Consider the following 20,063-nt stretch of genomic DNA (forward strand, 5'->3'; position numbering starts at 1 on the left):
ATTTGCAAACGAAATAAACAAAGTAACGTGTCTTGATTTATTAATATTGAGGTCTAAATATATATTTGCTTTCTTTCCTTGCATTTATACTTGATACATAGGTATAAAAAGGTAAAGGTAGGAATCAACAATTTTAGATTCAAATTTAATTGCTACTTAATTGTGCAGGAGAATTTAAACTTATGTTTAAATAAGAAAAACATCTAAGGTAGATAAAATTACAACAACTCCAATTAGAAACCTACATATTAGTACATAAATAACTGACACTGAATTGTTTCCTTGTATAATATTTTGATTTCAGATTCGCGCGCCATAACTTCCTGAAGAGAGCTCTTTTCGCGCGATAGCCTGCGATAAAGACGTTGACTACCACTTATCTTTATCTTTATCGTGCGCCTTTAACAAATAAGGTGTAAAAAACGAGATAAAGGCGAAATACAATTGTAGACGTGTGACGCTAGCATTTCACTTACTCTTGATGTAATTGCATCATGAAAATGAGGGATTTTTGTAGTGGTAGTAAGTTATTAAAATCTGTATCCTATAAACTTGTTAGAACAAGAGCATACAGACATATTTATATATTATACATAAAGGTGGTTCCTAATTTTATTTGATTTTTACGTTAAATTTATAAATACGACGTGTAATACACATCACATGATCTGTAACAGTCTATAAATTTGTAAAAATATTTAGTGTTTACATTTTATTTCAATTCTCATACTGAATGAATTACGATGTAAATGGACATGATTTTTTATATATTATATAACGATGTAATTCTGTACAACCTTAGAGTAAAGTCATGATAACATTAACATTACCGATTTTTACTGCTTTAGTAAATACTAATTTTATGCACTTAATATGCGGGTTACCAGTTTTAAACAATTTATAAACATAAATAACTTTCTACGTATTTTATTCTCATTTTTTTTATGTATACAGATCATTGTTTTAGTATAAGAATAATTCAGAGCTCCGATTATAGCTTGGTTCTTCTTTATTTTACTAATTTACTCGTTTCAACGAATAATGTCGAATCGGAATATAAAACATTCTTTACAATAATATTATCGTAAGTAACCTGTGCGTGTGAATTGATATGTTCTATCAAAGACCTATTTGATAAGAAGTGGAAAAATAGGTTCAGGTGTGGCCTCTCTGATATAGCTACCAGAAGATAAGTTATTAAAGAATTTTGAAAGAAGAACATTTCATTAAAATTTTGTGTTTTATAATCCACTAATGTGTAATAAGTTAACAACTTATTGTTTGTCTCCCAATCAGAGCCTCATAGTTAGTATTATAATATCTACGACCACATAAACGTTGTATTGTAGGTAATATACATAGTTTTGTAACGAATATGTTACAAAATAATTATCTTAAATGTTCATTGTTTCTAACTCCGAGTTATCATTTTATAACCTCATTGTGCAAAATCCAGATGCACACAAATCTCCGAGACACAGCAAATGTAAAGGTATAAACCAACTTTATTCGGAACTCTTAAAATCTGTCATTAACACAAGACGTTTGACCCCAAACGTGACCTGTGAAAGCAGGAACCTTGAAACATTTGATAAACATAAGATGAAAATCGATACGACAAACTTGCGAGTCAACTTTGCAATCTAGTGAAACGAGCGGCACACACGGCTCTGAACTCTGACTTAACTTTAACCCACATAACAAAGTTCAATGTAAACACAATACGGTGGAAGTTTTCGAAGTTCCAGTTCACGGCCGCGGGGCGAGGGCCGACCGAGCCTCCCTCTACACCCTCGCGACGGCCGCCCCTCGCCTCCAGCAACCGCCGTCGCCCGCTGTCTCCGATTGTTATCCCGACTTCTCCAGACTTAAACACGTGATATTACTCAACATCTTTACGATATTTCGCTATCAACTTTAACCTAGACATTTTTATGTCTAAAAAAATCACACTGTTGCGTTTGTTATTTATAATGTATTTAGATTGTTGTGTGACTGAAATAAATGTATCTCAAATGTTTATGTGAATAAGAAAGCATCATTTATATATTTATTTCGGGCGATTTGTCGCTATATATTTGAAATACACCTGTCTATAAGCCTTGTAGAAAGCACACACCTTACGTCTTATCAAATGACACCGTTTGATATGCGGCTTTTGCCACCATATTTGTTATGTCGAAATTCTTCCACGTACCCACCTACTACAGAATACCTATACTAGTTGTCACATAATACGTTTTTAACTATATAAGGTATACTTTTTGTTGCATTGGATTCAGATTGTCAACTTTTATCATGATAATTACTAGATTATCGAAGTTACTAAAAGTCTAAAGATTATAAAGTAATTCATGAAACATTTTTAAATGATTTAATTTATATAAATGGATATTTGGCTTGATTGGGCTCTACGAGGCTATATCGTGTTAAAAGGAATATTTAGCTATCTATATACCATATATAGGAATAATTCGTTTATTATAATGTTATCAGAGTGATAATATAATAAATATCTAGAACGAGAAAGTTAACATTAATAGAAAAGTACTTATAATATTTAAAACAAAACCTGAAATTATGAAAATACAGTGATAACATCTAATGCCAACAAGATACAACGTAATAAACTTGTATCTCCACTGTAAACAAGTGGTAATAGTGATGGAGCAGTCGCAGGCTGATAGCGGGCCGATGGTGTCGGTGGCGAAGGAGTGCGTCCGTCAGCGGAGCCCTACGCACGGAGCCACGCGCCGTCATCAGGGCGCTTATCAATAACTTGCCGATTGGTCGAGTGAAGTGTTTGCGATGCCGATACGACTAGCGGGAACCAATCGATTTCCCGTTCCATCAAATCTTATCTTAATCATGGTGGACATTCATACAGTTTGTCAGTGCCCTGATATCCTATCTGAAGATATGATATAGTGTATAAATATGGGCCCATCGATCGATCAGGTCTCTATCGAAGTTTGAACTCTGATTAACATTTACTGTCGAAGCTAAATCAGTGAACCCTGCGGAGTCTTGGACCAGGTGATGGTAAATAAGGGCGCGAAGTTATTATATTCATAGTAGTGACATTTATTTTTAGACTTTTCATGTTAGTTTTAAAATATCATTTGCTTATTAGATTTTATTTCTCAAGTTTGGAGTGTTAATTCAAAATGATGTGTATGTCAATTTGATTAATTTAAAGTGTCTCTATTTTATAAGAAATTGTTACGTAATAACATATGGCGGACAAATAACACATGTGTTAGTTTCCCCCATGTGTTTGCTTCTAATCATATAAAGCGCTTATAGTTACAAATTTATCCTTAATTAAAATAAAAAAATTGTATATGCTGAACAGTTTATTTAAAACAACGTAGGTTTGCAGAGGGGAAAAAGCAGTTCTCTTATCAGAATACGTCAGCCGCACCTTTCAAGCAGTGATAGCGCGTCTACCGGCTCTATAACGGGCACGCGCATTTCGAATACTCACGGCGTGCACACAATCATTGTATATTAAAAGTTATTTTATTTTATAGCGCTTAGAAGACTTCGTCCGGATTCACGTCTGAGTTGGACAGGGGATCTTGACAGTTTCACGTGATATGCTGCCAGATCTATCTTTCCAGCTCACACGTGGAACCTCCTTCGACAAACGCCCTCCGAAGAAAAGTCATGCTTGGAAGATAAAACTGGCGTTAAGGATTAAGTGGAGGTGTGATCTCTTCACTTTTTTTGTTTAAAGTGAGATTCAACTCCTCCAACTTAACCCTGAATCGCAATGGTCGTCAACATTCCACCAAGATATAGTTTTTATTGTATTGCTCACCACCTACAATGTATATTACTTATTCGTTCTTTAATATAATTTTACATGTTCCTAATTTTAATAAATATGTTTTATTGTGTTTCCATGTGTGTATTATTTTCCCTATAATAAATGATTTATTACTTATTTCCTTACAATAAAGAGTTATCAATGTGAATACATAGTTTTATTTCAAAGTTACCGCTTAACGCTTAGGGCGCCACTGTTCGCGCATGCGAGTATTATGAAAGACCCAAGACTTTGGAACCAACCCGAAGTGCATCACAAATCAGTAAAAAAAATCACAACACTGAACAAAAAATGGCCAAAAAAATGTTGGTAACACCGGTGCGCTAAAAAAGCTTGCAAACTTCACGCACATAACCTGCGCTGGACATCGACTCGTCCTATCTAACTCTGGGAAAATGTATATTGATTTTTCAAAGAAAAGTCAACCGATGTAACAAAACACCATTCGCGGAGTGTTTATACGCGTATTATAGCGTCGCGGTCGAAGTGTAGTGTCGTCGAGATGGTGCGACGGTATATCTCGGCGTGTTCCGAGTGAGATTAGAGAGAGTGTCGCGTTGCTCGGCCGACGGCCCGGAGCCTGGCCGCGGCCAGGGCCTGGGCGCGCCATGGACGCCGCCGCCGATCCGCTACGAGCGGTCAGGCCGTGAGTATCGGGTTTACGACGTCTCCTCTGTTTTCGTGCCATAAGATCCCTCTTAGTTTCAGTCGTCTACTTACGTGGTAGATTATTTTGGTCCCTGCGAGCTCATTCGACATTGCGAAACCGTGCGCGATCGTTTTTCGCTTTAGCGCAAAGCCGACATTCTCTCGGTGTTGCAGCGTCACGGCCTCCGCGACGTTGCGCCATTTCGAGCGTTCGGATCGTCCGTGAGAGTGAGCCGAGGCGAGGGCACGGCGACGTCGCAGCGGCAGGGCGGCAGGGCGCCGTCGCCGATAGCCATCTCGTAGCGCGGCGGCCGAGCGTGACCGCACCGCCACCGCCTTGCGAGCGAGCCTTTCAAGTCTCCTTATATCTCATATGAATGGCCGCAGACTTCATCTTAAATCAGAATCGTGTTTACAATTTTCGCAAGTCGTACGGTACCTGTCCCGCCTCCGCCTTTGTGCGAGGAAAACACGAGAGGGCCTAGGCTGACGCTCACGAGACAGTCGAGTGAAATATGGCTAGGTGGTAGCTGCTATACGCGATGCACTATACATAACATAGCTAACGTATGTCCCTACCTATCTATAGTGCAGCAAAGGCACCAAACTACATACCTACTCAAACAAAGCATTTGCTCTCAAATCCATAATTCTGATCCAACATTGTGTTTTCGTGTTCTTTGTGATATCCGTGCTACGTCTGTGCAGTGTTTGTGTTTAAAACATTATTAGTGTGTTACGAAAACATCTGTGTTTGTCATTTCATTTATTTATTGCACATTTTGAGGTTAGGTTAGTGATTTTTACGAAAGTTTCCGTACGGAGAGCATTGTACGTGAATATATAGTCAGAACACTCTTAAAGTATTGATTAGCAGTTCAGTGTGTGAGAGGGTAAATGTGCTTGTGTCAAATTATCATGGCTGGAGTAAGAACTAAATGAAAATTGTACCACCACTGCTGTAATATAAAACCTTTGGTTAAAACAAAGTATAATTTGTGTTTATAGTGTACTTGTGTAAAGTGGTGAGAAGCTGGTGTAGGCTAAGTTCATGTTTGGCAGTTCTACTCCATGATCAGGTGATATTGAATCATATATAGTACTGACATACAAATATTATAGTCTCATACAACTTGTTACAAAATCACATTATGTTTATTACTTAACTGCTTTAATAATTTAGTTGGGAAATTAATGATGACATTAAACTTATATCAATGTTATAACATGTACATAGTATATTTGAGCAACTACAACTATATGACAAGGGCATTACTATGATGTTTGATAAAAAAAAAACATATTCAATGCCCAAAGAATTAACATTTAAAATGATTTCTCTAATACATCAGTCTGTCGATTATTTACACTAAAAATAACACTAACATATACATAAATTAACAAAATTCTTAATTATTATGACTTAAATTTTGAATTTAGAATATTCCCTTTTTATACACCATCCCTCACTTAGAATATTTTATATACAGAAACGAATATAAAACTAATTTAAAATGGTATTAAAACTTATATAATATTAATATAATAAACAAAGGAAACCTACATGACATGACAATCAGCTGAAATCTGTTTTGATACCATAAATATTGATAGCCAATACTTGTATCAATAAATCAATGTTGTAAAAATTATAGCAGGTTAAACTGTTGTACACAACATGTGCGGTTCCGGTAGTCTATGAGTAATACGGCGGGTTTTTCAGTACGGAATTAGGAGTCGTTTGTTATATGAGCCACAAAACCAATAGTTATTCTGTTGGCATATAATAATATATAAGAAGGGTCTCATAGCTTGTAAATGATGTAATATACAATTTTATTATCATGTGCCGCTGTGATCCCAGTCACCTGTGTATGTTTGTACGCATACCTACCCGCTTTTATCTCCTAACATAAATTTCAAGCTTCTCCTTTCACAATATCGAAGATGTCTTTGTCTTTTGTTAAGAAAATTGTGAATTGACAAGGTAATAGTTGTAAAATCTGACAATTGTCATATATATCATCGGAGGAAAAGTTATTTTAATGGCTATAAATAAATAAAATTAATTAATTTCGACATTAAAATTTCTTAACTAACATTATATTAAATATGAAATACACTAAAATAAAAATACTTTTTGATATTAGCTCTATTTCATATAAAAAAAATTCACTTCGTTTGAACCCATCGAGCATTGTAATGAGTGTTTCCGATTGGAATTAAAAAATCTATTTACAGAAATGTATACAATTTTTTCATATTCATTAAATTCCAAATAGGACGATGCTATCCAACCTTGCAGGTGCCATCGTCCATGTACACATCTCACATAACAAAGAATTATACACATACATAGTTAGAAATAAATTAATATCATTAAAATATATAAAAGCCAAGTGGGTAACACTATGTTTATATGGGAGTAAGAAAATGAAAGTGTCCCTACCTAGATATGCAAAATTTGGCAGATATCTACAGAATTTATAACTTGTTACATCTTTTATAGTGACTCCAAAAATGTAAGGAACATTCAAGGGTTTTCTTCAAAACTCTGTAAAGTCTATGTTTCTTTGTATGTGATAATTATTCTTCTTTCAGTCAACAAAAACTTGTGTAATTGACTGGAATTAAAAAATCTAAATTACTTTTAAAACAAAATTTTGCAGATATTTAAGTGTAATGTAGGTCAATTAAGTTTTTTTTTTTTCTTAAAATGAAAACATGATTTTATTAAGAAAATATATATATATGTAAAGTATTTTAAATAAGTACAAAATTAATTTACTGGTTATCTCGCATCTTACAAGTGAATGTTTAATTTTATTGACATTATGAAATACAATTTTAATTGACAGTTTGGTCAATCTTGACAGTTCTGAATCGAGTACCAATAAAATGGTAATTTAATAAAGATAGATAAATTAATTTTGTCAATATAATTGAAGATCAATACTTCTTATAATCTTTTTCTTTGATTGATTGGAAAATTGTATATTTTGTGTTTCATTTACTAATAGTTCATTGTTACCCGTTTGAGTTAATATATGAGAGATTTTGTAACACAACTCTTAACTGTCTTTGCCTCAACTTTCAATGACCCATATTAACCTATCCGCCTGTGTGATCTCACTCACTATTTGTTACTTGCTCATTTTGTATATATCTTTGTGATTAGTTTTAAAAATTATTTGACCATTTTCATATCAAATCTGCAGAGTCCAAATGGATGAACTCTGTATACAACTTATTTAATTTAAATCCTACTAGTAATATAAATTAAGAAATCTGTTAGTATGTATTGATGTCTGTCGCTCTTTCACCCGAAAACTACTTAAATGGTTTTGATTGAAGTTGACAGTGATGTAGCTTAGACAGCAGAATAAGACATTCAGATATTCTGTGTACTTCCGCAGGACAGCTGTGTATGAAGTAATGTGACACAGACTATATATGTCACTGATGGTTACTTGACATATATATTGTATTTTTAACTTAATACATACCTCTGCCCAATTCCGAGGTCATGCAGACGAAGCTACTGGCAAAAATTAACTATGTATAAAATTGACTGTATATAGTAATTTTTATTTGACTCATCAAACATTGCACTGAACCTAAGACCTCTCTCAAGGTTTCGAGCGTACTTGAGATTTGATCTCACACTTAGCACAAATACTGGGTTGCAATCTTGTTTATGAAGACCATTTTAAAAAAGGGGTTTCACTATTAATTACTTTAAAATGGTGTGTATTAAAAATGATATTTAACTTAAAAAATTAAGCATGTCTAGTCTAGTGTAGAAAAATTTTTTTTTTTTGTTATGTCTCTAAGTTTAGTCATGGCTGCTAATATTTCCTGGAACCAATCCTACGTCACATATATAAGGATATTAAAAGTTAATTACCGTTTAATTAAATATTTTCTTTATATATATATATATAGACTGATTATTTTTTATGCATTAATATTACCTAAGGATGAAAGTAAAATAACTTAAAGTGATTTTTGTTATATTAAATTTAATTAAATTAAAAGTGTACTTAAATAAGTAATATATTTTTTTCTAGTACATTAGCTATAAAGTTAATAAAATTTTGTTTGAGCCAATATTACAAGTATTTGATCATGTTAGACCGATAGTCTAGTTTCATTAAAAAGATCTTATTTATACCCATGTTACCCATACCCATCAACGAAAACATACCCATGTAAAACTATTTTTACATTGAATAAGCAGTTATTGTTGTGTTTTTAATTGTTTAAAAAAAATATTAATTTAGATAATCATATATATAATAACGATTGTTGTGTCTGTTGATGTCAATTCAGTTCTTTATTAATGTTGTTTGAAACAAATGAAAGCTTTGGTCCTATTTAGAGTAACTTGTATTAAATTAAAAAATCAATATATGTCCGTTATAGTTCTCATTCTAGTCCACAGATAAATAAACATAGCGCAATTCTTCTAGATTATTGTTAAATTTTTATAAGTCGTATAGCAACATATAGCAAATAATTCAAGAATTTCAAAGCATTTATGTTTTATACTATACAAACAATAAAATGAGCAAAAAAAATTTTTATCACGCGAATTTATACAATTATCAATATCCTGTCTTCGTACGAAATAAATCACGTAGAAACGGTCATTGATATTTGATTTGATTGTATGTATTTTTTGGGAAACCTAAGTTTGAATTTACACGACTTTTATAAGTTACGGGTTATATGATATTAATTTTGAATATCGTTTATTTCGTAGTATAAAATGTGCAGTTAAAATTGAACCAACGCTTCGTTAACATTTAAATTTGTATGTATTTGTTTTGTACGAACGTTTTGCGGATCTGAAATGTGCAAAAGTCATGTTCTCGGTAACGTGGAACCGATACGACGCTGTTATCTCGCAGAAGTGGGTCGTTGTACTTGATCCAGCTCGCATGCATGCATGCAGGGCTGTGCTAACTGGCGTAACCATGCGTGCATGCGAGGGATTTGATAGAATGCTGTGATTAAATTATTTATTAACGTTGATTTAGTGTTGATATTCCAATCGTATTATGAATTTACTAAACAATTAATATATAATATCAGTTGTCGCGATATAAATTAAATTAAAACTATGTCTTCGTTCAGATATTAGTCAGAACAAACAGACAGATAGTTATTTAAGTTATATGCAGTATAGAGTTAAATAAAACACATTTAATTTCATAGATATTTATGGTCAGTTTAGCTTTATGGCTGAGTGTTATTAGACAAAGACTATGCACAAATAAATAATGTCAAAAACATTTATTTTGGAAGTAGTTAATATTTTTTCTTCTTCTTTTCTAATTCTTTTCATAAATTTCAGGCAATTCGATGTTCTACACAATTAAAGTAGAAAAATATATATATTCTATTTAATATTATTTATAAATAGGATATTTATCTAACCATAATAATTCCAAGCTGTAAAAATCAATTAGGTTCCAAAATATATACAACCTTCTTTGAATATCAGTTAAAATTACATATTATTTCAATGCAAGTTTAATTTGAAAGACAATGTCTTCTAAAAAGCTGTATGCGTCTTCAGGACGTTTATTTTTATGTCGGATTTTATATAAAAAAAGAAATACATGCAATTTTTTTTCTACACCGACATGGGAACACCGACGCGTCGGGCGCGCGTATTAAATACATAATTAGGTAGATAATTGCACGCTTCGTCACTGCTTGTGCGGCTCACACGTGCATACACACGAACACACACACACACACATTTATGTATTATATACGCTAATATAATAGATACACACACAGGCATATAAAACACACGCCCACATCAAAACGTTACAATTGATAAATTGTGACACACGAACATTATATGAAAAGTAGGTAGTTTTATTTTAAATAATGTTTCTTTTACCGATACAAGTATCTTTTTTTTTACGTTCTTTTATTCTATAAACCTGTACCTATAAGTTATAAATTTGCCAAAATTCTTCTGCTACTGTATTCTTTTTTTAAAATGTAATAAAGCCGTTGTGCGAAAGATTAAAAAAAGAAACCGAACAGATACAAAAAAAAAATTATTGCTTAAAATTGGAAGAACATACGAAATATAAACTCATCGACTCATAGCATGTAATTAAAAAGTTTTATATCCATTAAATTCATTCCATATGAAAACTGTTTTAATTTTTTTTTATCGTGTTTAAAATGTTTTAATTGTAGATGTATTAATAGATGCAAATCTCTTGCAATAAAAACTTTATAATTTAATTTAACGTCGTATTTTATGCATTAAATTAAAAATCAATTCATCTACAACAAATCGCTGGAGTATTAAATATCTTTAATTATTCACGTACAGACTGTTTAATGGGAATTTTATTTTTAAATAAAATTAACCCACAAAACGTAGGAAGACCCGAATAAAACTTCATTTAACTTCGCAGTTTATAAATAAATCGCTGAAGCGCCACGCACGAGTGACGCAATAAAAAAGCAATAGCCGAAGAAAAACAAAAGTAAAACAATTAACCAGACGAGACCTTGGAAAAAATCCTGGCGTATAATTCATAAACGGTCATTAACTTTAAACTTGTTCTCGTACTTGCGGAGATGGATCGATGGTGGCGACCTCTCGGGGACTCCGCCTCGTCCTCTGACGTCCTCCGGCGGCCTCTGGCGGCCCCTTGCGGCGGCTTGCGGCCTTTGCTCGGTTCAGTTATCATTTGCATTATTTCATAATTGCCAACGGATAATGAGCGCTCGTTAGCCGAGTAATTGCTAGATATACACGAAGGTCTTTTCGTTACATTGATTTTTGTAATGACTCAAATTAAACACCTTGGATTGGGAAACTGATGTTTTATCTAAAGCTGGTTTTAGCACTGGCAGTATAAATAAAAATAAAAATAATATTAAAATATATATTTAAATATTGAGTATTGTTATTATGTGTTCAGGTTTTAATAAAAATAATTTAAAAAGTAAACGCTGAAACGAAATTTAAAAAAATATAGGAAATCCTTTGCTCTAGCACTGGCTTAATTTAAAATGAAAGAAAAAGTATTGCGTAATGAAATATTAATCATTATTATTATTATCATGTGACAGAATTCTAAATTAAAAAAATGAGAAGGTAAATACTGATACGAATTTTAAAAAAACATACCAGAGATAATAAAACACTTATATGGACATATAATGAATATGAATAAATAAAACTAATTGATATTGATACTTACTTTTTGCGAGACTACGTATATGGGAAGGACATCTTAATTGAATAATGTCATCGTACGTTCAATATAAAACTCATTGTTCATAGACACGACCTAACACACTAATTACGATTTATGAGATGCAGTAATTACAAATCGACTCCGGTGTTAAAAACATCTATATATATGATTAATATGATAATGGCTGTAGAGAAAAAAAACAAACGCCCATACATAGAGATATTTCAAATATAGAACGCCGTTGAAAAATAAGTCGATTAATGTTTTTTTTATCCATAATTAATGTCCTCGTTGAGGAAGAAATTTTAAATGGTGCTATTGTTTCTTTTATTTATTCAATTATTATGATGCACACTTGACCTGTACAATTAATTTGATATTTTTATTATGTTCACAAAAAACTAAACCCGTATTCCGATCTCAAGAGTAAATTGATTAAACAATAAGTAAAATATGTCGTTCGTATGCCATCGATATGTCGCCGGTCGCATAACATTACACATTTGTATTTGTTTACATTTTACCGGCCTCGTAATAATACCGCGAGTTCTGAATGAATCTTATTCGGTCGTTACACGTTAATTTTATAGCGACTTGCACTCTTCACTGTATCATTGTAAGATTATTATTATATTTAAATTAATGTACTGTACAATCTGTGTCATGTGTACGTAACATTGTATTTACTGTCATAAATAAGTGACATTATATTAATGAATTAAATTTATTATATAATGATATATATTTTCTGTGACATTTTTTTTTCATGATAAAAAAAACAAAACGCTTTCACTTAAGAAGGTTTCATTCATGAAGTACATATATGTTTATGTGTAGTATATGTTGTTTGTTATGAAATACATTTATAACTGTTATCAAATCAGATGTATATTTAAGTTAGAGGAAGCCGAGTCGCGACCGCGCTCCGCAATTGTTTATTGCCTGATTTAAATCGACTTGTTGCTTACAACGCTTTTGCTCGGTGGGCTTTTATAAATTATGACTTTTCAGTTTTTTATTACCCCCCCCCCCCCTCTCCATGTTGTTTTGTTTTTCGTGTTGACGAGTTTTGAATATTTCTACATGCTGTTTGTTTGTTATCCGTTAGTTTCTTTTGCTTTAGTCGTATTATTTATTTATTTTTCTGTTTTTATTTACCTGTCATTAGAATGGTGTTTATTTATGTTTACGTGATCGTTTGTATTTAAAGTGCATGCAATTTTTACTAATTTAAACAACTTTTTTTTTTGTCGTACTTGTAAAATTTTACGTTACATTTGGCCACATATATTATATGCAGTATACATATTGCAGTAACAAAGCACTCCCTTTCTCCCCGGTGCAGAGGCGCATCCCCCCTCCCCCTCCCTCCCGCAGTTACCCACACGAGCTACGGAGATACTATACTATATACCCATGTATGTATGTATGTAAGGTTCAAACACCGAAATCGAACCGCACCGTAAAATTTCGCATCGACTTTGTCCATGCCACTAGAACCTTCTACACTCGAGACCCTCGACGCCTTGTTGATTATTATTTTATAAATATATATATATGTATATTTGTTTTATTATATTCGTATATTAATTGAAATATTCGTCGAACAATAAAGATTTCTACGTAAAGTCCTCTCGTTGTATGAATTGTATGCATCGAAGCCAATTAGATGGGATATTTTGTTTTTGATAACATCTTATACATTTTATTCGCTTTGTTTTTTTTTTATATATATTTGTTTGGGAATATGGCGAATATTGCCTCTAGGCTGTGTTCAGTTTGTACGGCCATTTCTATAGTTTTGTCAAGTTTAATTAAATTTCGTTTTCGTTCAACGATATAAGAAACATGAAATATATACATGATTATATAAAAAAAATTACCAACAAAATTAGTTTTTTCTTGGAGCGTTTTATAGGTAACATAAGTCGCATATGAAAATGCGTTTGAATATTTCTTTGTGCACTCGCAATATCTATTTGACCTCTAACCGTCAAGGGCGAACCGGTATCGTCAAATTTAGGTTACTGGCTCTCTACATGCGGATGGTGTTTGATTTGTATTTTTTTTTTTTATTACTCTACAGGTAAATTAAACTTTAAATAAAAACGTTGACATTACCAAAGTATTAAAGAATTCCTGTGTGAATGAAGACAGCATAAAAAACATACGATGGTAATATGATGTCATATAATGTTGCGACGCGAAAAGAATATTTTATTTAAGAAAAAAAAATTTGATTATTGTACCCTATAGATCCTGGTGCTAGACATATTAGAAATCTAGAAACTTGTTCCTCGCCCACGAAATAGTTCTCATTTTTTTCCATCTATGAAACGACTAGAATAATTCCCTTGCATATAAAATATTAACTGTATGTCAAGTTTATTGACTTCAAAATGTTCCACAAATGATAATTTTTATATTATATTAAGATTTCTTTAGGAAACCTAATAAATCTATAGAATAAAACCTGTAGATACAAGTTTTGCAGAATATTTTGGTCCCTATCTGCATAAATGTCTGGCTCATAGAATATATATTAATAGCTAATGTACGTGGATGTTATCTGAGCGTCTCTGATGATGGAAACGGTAAACGTGTGACCCTCGAGCTTGGTTTTGCACATCGTGGTGTAGAGCTCGACCTTGTCGATCGAGTTTCTGTATTGATGTTGTGCAATTAACTAAGCACAGTCAGGTTGCTTTACGCTGTTTAACTTGTGATCTAAGTCTTGCGTAACCGCGTGTCCGACTAGTCTTTGGTATGAATATCCGCTGTTGGCTCAGCTCTTGGAATAATTTGCATATCTATTGTGAATAATATAACGAATGAACTTTCCAGTGTGGGCAGGTGATGTCCAATAGGAATTTTGATGAATTCGTATAATATAGTTATATTTATAAACTTCAAGAAAGAACAGCTATTGATATTATATGTTATATATTATATATAAACACTAGTTTTGACCCGCGATTCCGTCCGCGCGAACATCAGAGTTGCGCTTAGACAGAAATGTATATAAAGTATGTTAAAACAATACATATACAGGAACCTACGTTGCAGCCTTTTCATTTTAAATAACGTAGATACCGACTGCAGCGCCATCTGCCGGGTTGATTTATGTATCAAAACCATTTAGGGCTCCACCCGAATGAATATAAAATCATTCAAATGGGTCCAGCCGTTTAGAAGTTCAGTGATATACACACTCACAGTAGAATTATATATATAAAGGTATATTAAATATACTTCATGATCATCATCATCATCATCATGTCTTATCAGACCACTGCTGTTCATAGCACTGACCCTCAGCGCTCCACAAGGTCCGATCGTCAGTCCCTCTCGAATATACCCCCTTTCAATATAATTTTTGAAATCGTTTCAATCAATCAAATTAATATAAACAGTACGTCATGTCAAATTACGCAAAAATGTCAAGCATAATTTTTGTAAATGACTGACATTTACCCTAAATTAAATGTACATAAATGTATGATTAAAAACATACTTTTTATTTAAACGATGTCAATTGATCTTTTTATATATTGCTTTCATTTAAACTATTTATTATCTGTATACATTTATTCGTGTAACATAAAAGAATTCGCTTAAAAAATGTAGTACTTAAATATTTTATTCTTATCAGACATTTGCCTGTGTATTGGAACGTTATCACAACATCAGACTTATCTATAAATTTTATATCTTTTCAAAATCAGTTCAATGTTTTTGGCGTGAAAGTGTAACAAACATGCATACATTTGTCCACTTTACATTTATAATATAATTAAATCTCAAATATTATGACCGTTACTATACTGAATACAAAAAAATATAATATCAAGTTGTACTATTTCAAGGAACAAGTAATTTATTCAAAACTATAACAGTGTCGTGTCAGTAGTTCGGATATTTCAGATGTAGACTTTCAATTTGCCGGTCCGTGGATCCGATCGTTGGGATCCATTGTGACAAATGTCTGTGTCCATTGTTAGAGTTACGATGGAATCCTTCAGAGCTGACCTTGGAGTAACATTAATCGTGTGACTATTTCTCTGGCTGATCTTATACTTGTATATTTCAACTTGCATATAATCATTAAGAGGTATTGAATAAGACGTTATACTTGTAAAATATAGTTATGAAGTTTTACGCCGATTGATGTACAGTTTGCAGAGCGTTTCTTTGATATGGCTTCCTAACCGTCCATCCCAAAAGACTTGTTTAAATGGGATGTTTCCTTCATCAGATAACGGCTTTTCTGGTTTTGTTAGAGCATAGTTTATGGACATCCTTAAGTTAGTATTTAATCAGAAGTCGACATTAATTAAATTCAGTCCTGTAATAACAAGGCATTGCAAATTTTAAATCATGCAAAAGGAAAATCCAATGACTGCGACTTTTTTTCTGTACATTTACCTGTTATCGCTTAGGGTTGGCCCAGTTATCGGTTTTTGATTATTTTATCCGATAATTAACGTTTCTTTTTCCGATTCTACTTAATGTCCATCAGATAAATTTTTTTTAGGTGTACAGCTTTGATCGCAATTACAGCTTTTAAATTTCTCCATACAGATGGAGGCACGGGCTCGATATTTATAAAACAGCCCTCATAAAATATTTAGTACTTTGAAAATTATGATCTAAAAAGTGAATGACCCATAAATATTCTGTAAATATTTATAATAAAAGATTATTAATCACGCTGATTTCTTAACGATAACTGTTATTAGGTTTAAATAACGAAATATACATTTATTGGCATTAGTTTATTCTTAAATGATACATCTGGCTCGGCCGACGAATCTGCAAAAGTGACATAATTAAAAAATATACTAATATAACTTTTCCTAGTTTCATATTTATGTTACTAAGTGATGTATATATATTTTTCGTATTTACCTTTACATTGTTCAGCCTATACCTAAAGAGTTATGTTCTAATAAAGAAAACATCATAGGTATTATATATATATATATATATATATATTATTTCAAAGTATACTTATATAAAGCCTTTTGATGGTGTACCGATAACTTATTTATACGTTTTCAACCGAAAATGTCGATTTTTCTCAGCCCAAATCAAGAAGAGAGTTTTTAATTTGAAAATATATTACGTCAACGCCAAATAAATAGAATACAAATTATCAATATGAATTTCAATTTATATATATATATTTTAAGTTGATGAATTATTTTTTATGTATTACTTTCTGAAAGAAAAGAGTCTGCCACTTGTTCTGACTGCGTACCGAAAGTTTGCAACCTCCTTATTAAATAATCTTTCATTTTGAACTCGACGACAATTTTTTTTTGTTTTCTTTCGCCCCACAACGGTCACAATGAACTAACACCAGTAAATAATATGAAACAAATGTTATAATTATTTCTTCAGACGGATTAGGCTTCCATAAATATAGAATTTGGATAATATTTCTCTTTTATCTCTCATTATATTGAAAACAATCCTATTTAAAATGAACGCAACACCAGGCTAGTGAGAAAAAGATTCTCATCTTCATGCAAAAAGAAATACAAAAATACGTACTTAATATATGAGAGGTTGTGTGAAAGTGTTGCCAGTTGTGGGAGAGTTGAAGGAATGGGCCTCGGTTACGAGGCCAGAAGATAGAAGTATATCCATAAAACATGTGAGTAAAGATCTTGTTAGATGAGAACGTGGTAGAGAAGCCAAACCAAAGAGAAGATTGTCCACGAGAAAAGATCTTGAATGATGAGGTGAGATAGTGACAAAGGTATCGAGAGAAAACCTTATACAATTTGAAATCACAACTGATGGCTATTTTCATTGTGATTTTTCGTTTAGTTTCATAGCCTTTAACGTCTCAAACAATCGTCGTCTTAAATTACTGGAAGTATGTCGTTAAGGTTAGTAAAATACAGAATGGGTAGTTGCGACGATACTTCTCAGCATTCAATGGATTCACCGTGCAGATGCCGGATCCAACGCGTTGCAAGGAGAGGAGCTTTAACAGTGCCTGGAACTTGCAACCTAGGTGTAAGTTTAAGGGGCCTATATCAAACGCTCATTTCCACCGTCCAAGCTCCTCTCTCTACCTAACCAAAATTAAAATGAATCTATTAGGGCTGCCTTCGAAGTACGTTATAAGAATGAGTTGATGTTAGTTCTGGATAGGCCCAAGTCTATTAGTAAATTGTAGGGAGATTTATCTGTTATACCTCTCGCTCCCACTTTTACCGCATACAAATTTACGACGAAGCTATTCCTAGTGAGTTCGTTAGTGAGCTCGTAATACTTATTCGCCTTGATGGCATGGTCTTTGGGGATGTTGCTTTCCCAAGGAACCGTAAGCTCTATTAACACAACGCGCTGTAAAATTTACGAATACAGTAACATATCTGGTCTGGACGCCGACGCTCTAATATCCTCTGGGATTTTATGTTATTTCTCATACTTATCATTATAGACCAATCCAGAGCATCTTTTCGGATAGAGTAGGTTTTGACGTTTGATTTTGTAGCCCTATTGCCTTCTCTCCCAAAACCTATTATTGATCGCTCGTTTGTGGTTATTTCTTTTTGCGCTCTGGACACCGAAAGACTAATAGTTCACGTATTATTTCTAGAACCCCATCGTGACGACGCGAATATTGACCGCTATCCAAGACTCCCTTACATCCAGCAAATGAATAGCAGTTCCAACTGTCTTCCCTTAGATATACCAAGATTTCTCGACACATTTACCCCATCTTACTAAATTACTCTGATCTAGGAGAGTCATTTGGTACGCATTGAGATGAAAGTAAAGCAGTGCTGACGACCATTAATAAAACAAGATACAAAATCATTTATTAAGTAGATGTATAGTTTGGGGGCGTATAGTGTAAAGAGAGTCAGGCGAGATTCGATAGTTCAATAAGTTTTATATTAAGATAATCATGAATGAATATTGAAGCAGTTATAAAAAACGTAGTTCTATGACCGCGTTTATTTCTTATCTGTTTATAGAGTTAAATCCAGTAACTGTATGAGCGATGTTTTCGCGTCTCGAATAACAAACTTAACTTTTGATCGGAATCACAATATAGCGGGGGTTCATTAAACCATTGATCATTTATTACGTTGTTATATTATGTTGTGGAGTTTTTTGTGTTTGTTTGTTTTGTATAAAATGTAGGTATGATGTATCGGTAATTCATAAAATTATTTTATTTTATTCATATAAAATAACTAACCGAGCAATGTATATATATATATATATATAATAGTACAACCTGTATAAACGTAGCTGGCAAGCAGCCGAGTGTCGGCATCCTACTCCTCCATAGGTCAGGTCAAGGGCGAGATTGAAACATCTATACAAACACCACTCGCTTTTTAACACACATGTATAAGTAAGATCTTATTTTATCTCTTAGTAATACTCGATGATTCTTAAACTTTGATCATTTGACTCCGAATCTAACAGTGATCTTTAGACATTCCAATTTCAAACTTCTTCATCTTCTATGAATGGGTGTATGTTTTTTTCGGTTGAAAAAAAAAAAAATTGGGTCCGAAATTTCGCCGTGATTGTCTATGCGTTATCATAGACTGTTGAAAATAATTGAAATATCTCAATCCTTGTTACTGTCTGTATAGATTCCTCTTGTTCATTATATGTACTGTAAAATTATTCGGCTTTTAAATTCAACCGATCTATGGTCGATGTAAGAACATCATGGTTCTTTATAAAAAATCATGTGTTTGCTTTTATCTCATTGCAAGATTCTTTTTGATCTAATATACTCACTTCGTTTTTTTATAATAACTGATGGACCTTAATTTTTACAGCACATTATAACTTAAATATTTGGATTTACACATTATATGAAAATATGGATTTTACTAAAACTTTTTAATTTTAAGAAGCTTGGATTTATTTATAAAAAGTAATCCTACATTAAATGAAAAATAAGGATTTTGTGATCGTTTTCTTAAAGATCATTCTTATATAACATCTAGTTGGAATGTTTAAAACAATAGTACGAGCGAGACACGCAGCATCCATCTTTAGCATGACGTGTTTCTTGACAAGTTTTCCGCTTAGTTACTTCAAAACCATCATTTACAACACTCAGACATTAAATCCAACTTAGTCGTTGAAAATTACACTATGCGTAATTTCCAAACTGATCTATCCTGTGATAAGTCTCGTGATTTATTCACGTTTATAAATGGAACTCTATAGATGATGCAGAAAATTCTAACCCATAATAATATTTCCTCTTAGTTACATATTACACAATTTTAAGTACGATCAAAATATTTTTCCTTATATAGCTATTGACTACAGTTTATTTTGAAAGTTTT

At 32.6% G+C, this 20,063-nt stretch overlaps 1 protein-coding gene and 1 long non-coding RNA gene across 6 annotated transcripts in view; both read left to right on the top strand.

Moving 5' to 3' along the window:
* The first annotated feature begins 2,509 nt into the window (after positions 1 to 2,509).
* LOC133319500 (uncharacterized) lies at positions 2,510 to 3,906 on the top strand. The gene is made up of 2 exons (XR_009753100.1): positions 2,510 to 3,042; positions 3,534 to 3,906. It is a non-coding gene; the product is annotated as an uncharacterized LOC133319500 (long non-coding RNA).
* Positions 3,907 to 4,024: 118 nt separating this feature from the next.
* LOC116775919 (uncharacterized) overlaps positions 4,025 to 20,063 on the top strand; it is a 40,654-nt gene continuing 24,615 nt past the window's right edge. For 4 of the 5 annotated variants that reach the window (XM_032668968.2, XM_032668969.2, XM_032668970.2 and 1 more), the window contains exon 1: positions 4,025 to 4,478. In XM_032668968.2, coding sequence (XP_032524859.1) covers positions 4,441 to 4,478 — 38 coding nt within the window. In that variant the 5' untranslated portion in view covers positions 4,025 to 4,440. Of the gene's footprint in view, positions 5,560 to 20,063 lie in introns of all 5 variants that reach the window. The other variant, XM_032668972.2, reaches the window with a different exon arrangement.

Source organism: Danaus plexippus, chromosome 24, assembly GCF_018135715.1.
Source record: "Danaus plexippus chromosome 24, MEX_DaPlex, whole genome shotgun sequence".
In the NCBI taxonomy this organism is placed as follows: Eukaryota; Metazoa; Arthropoda; class Insecta; order Lepidoptera; family Nymphalidae; genus Danaus; species Danaus plexippus.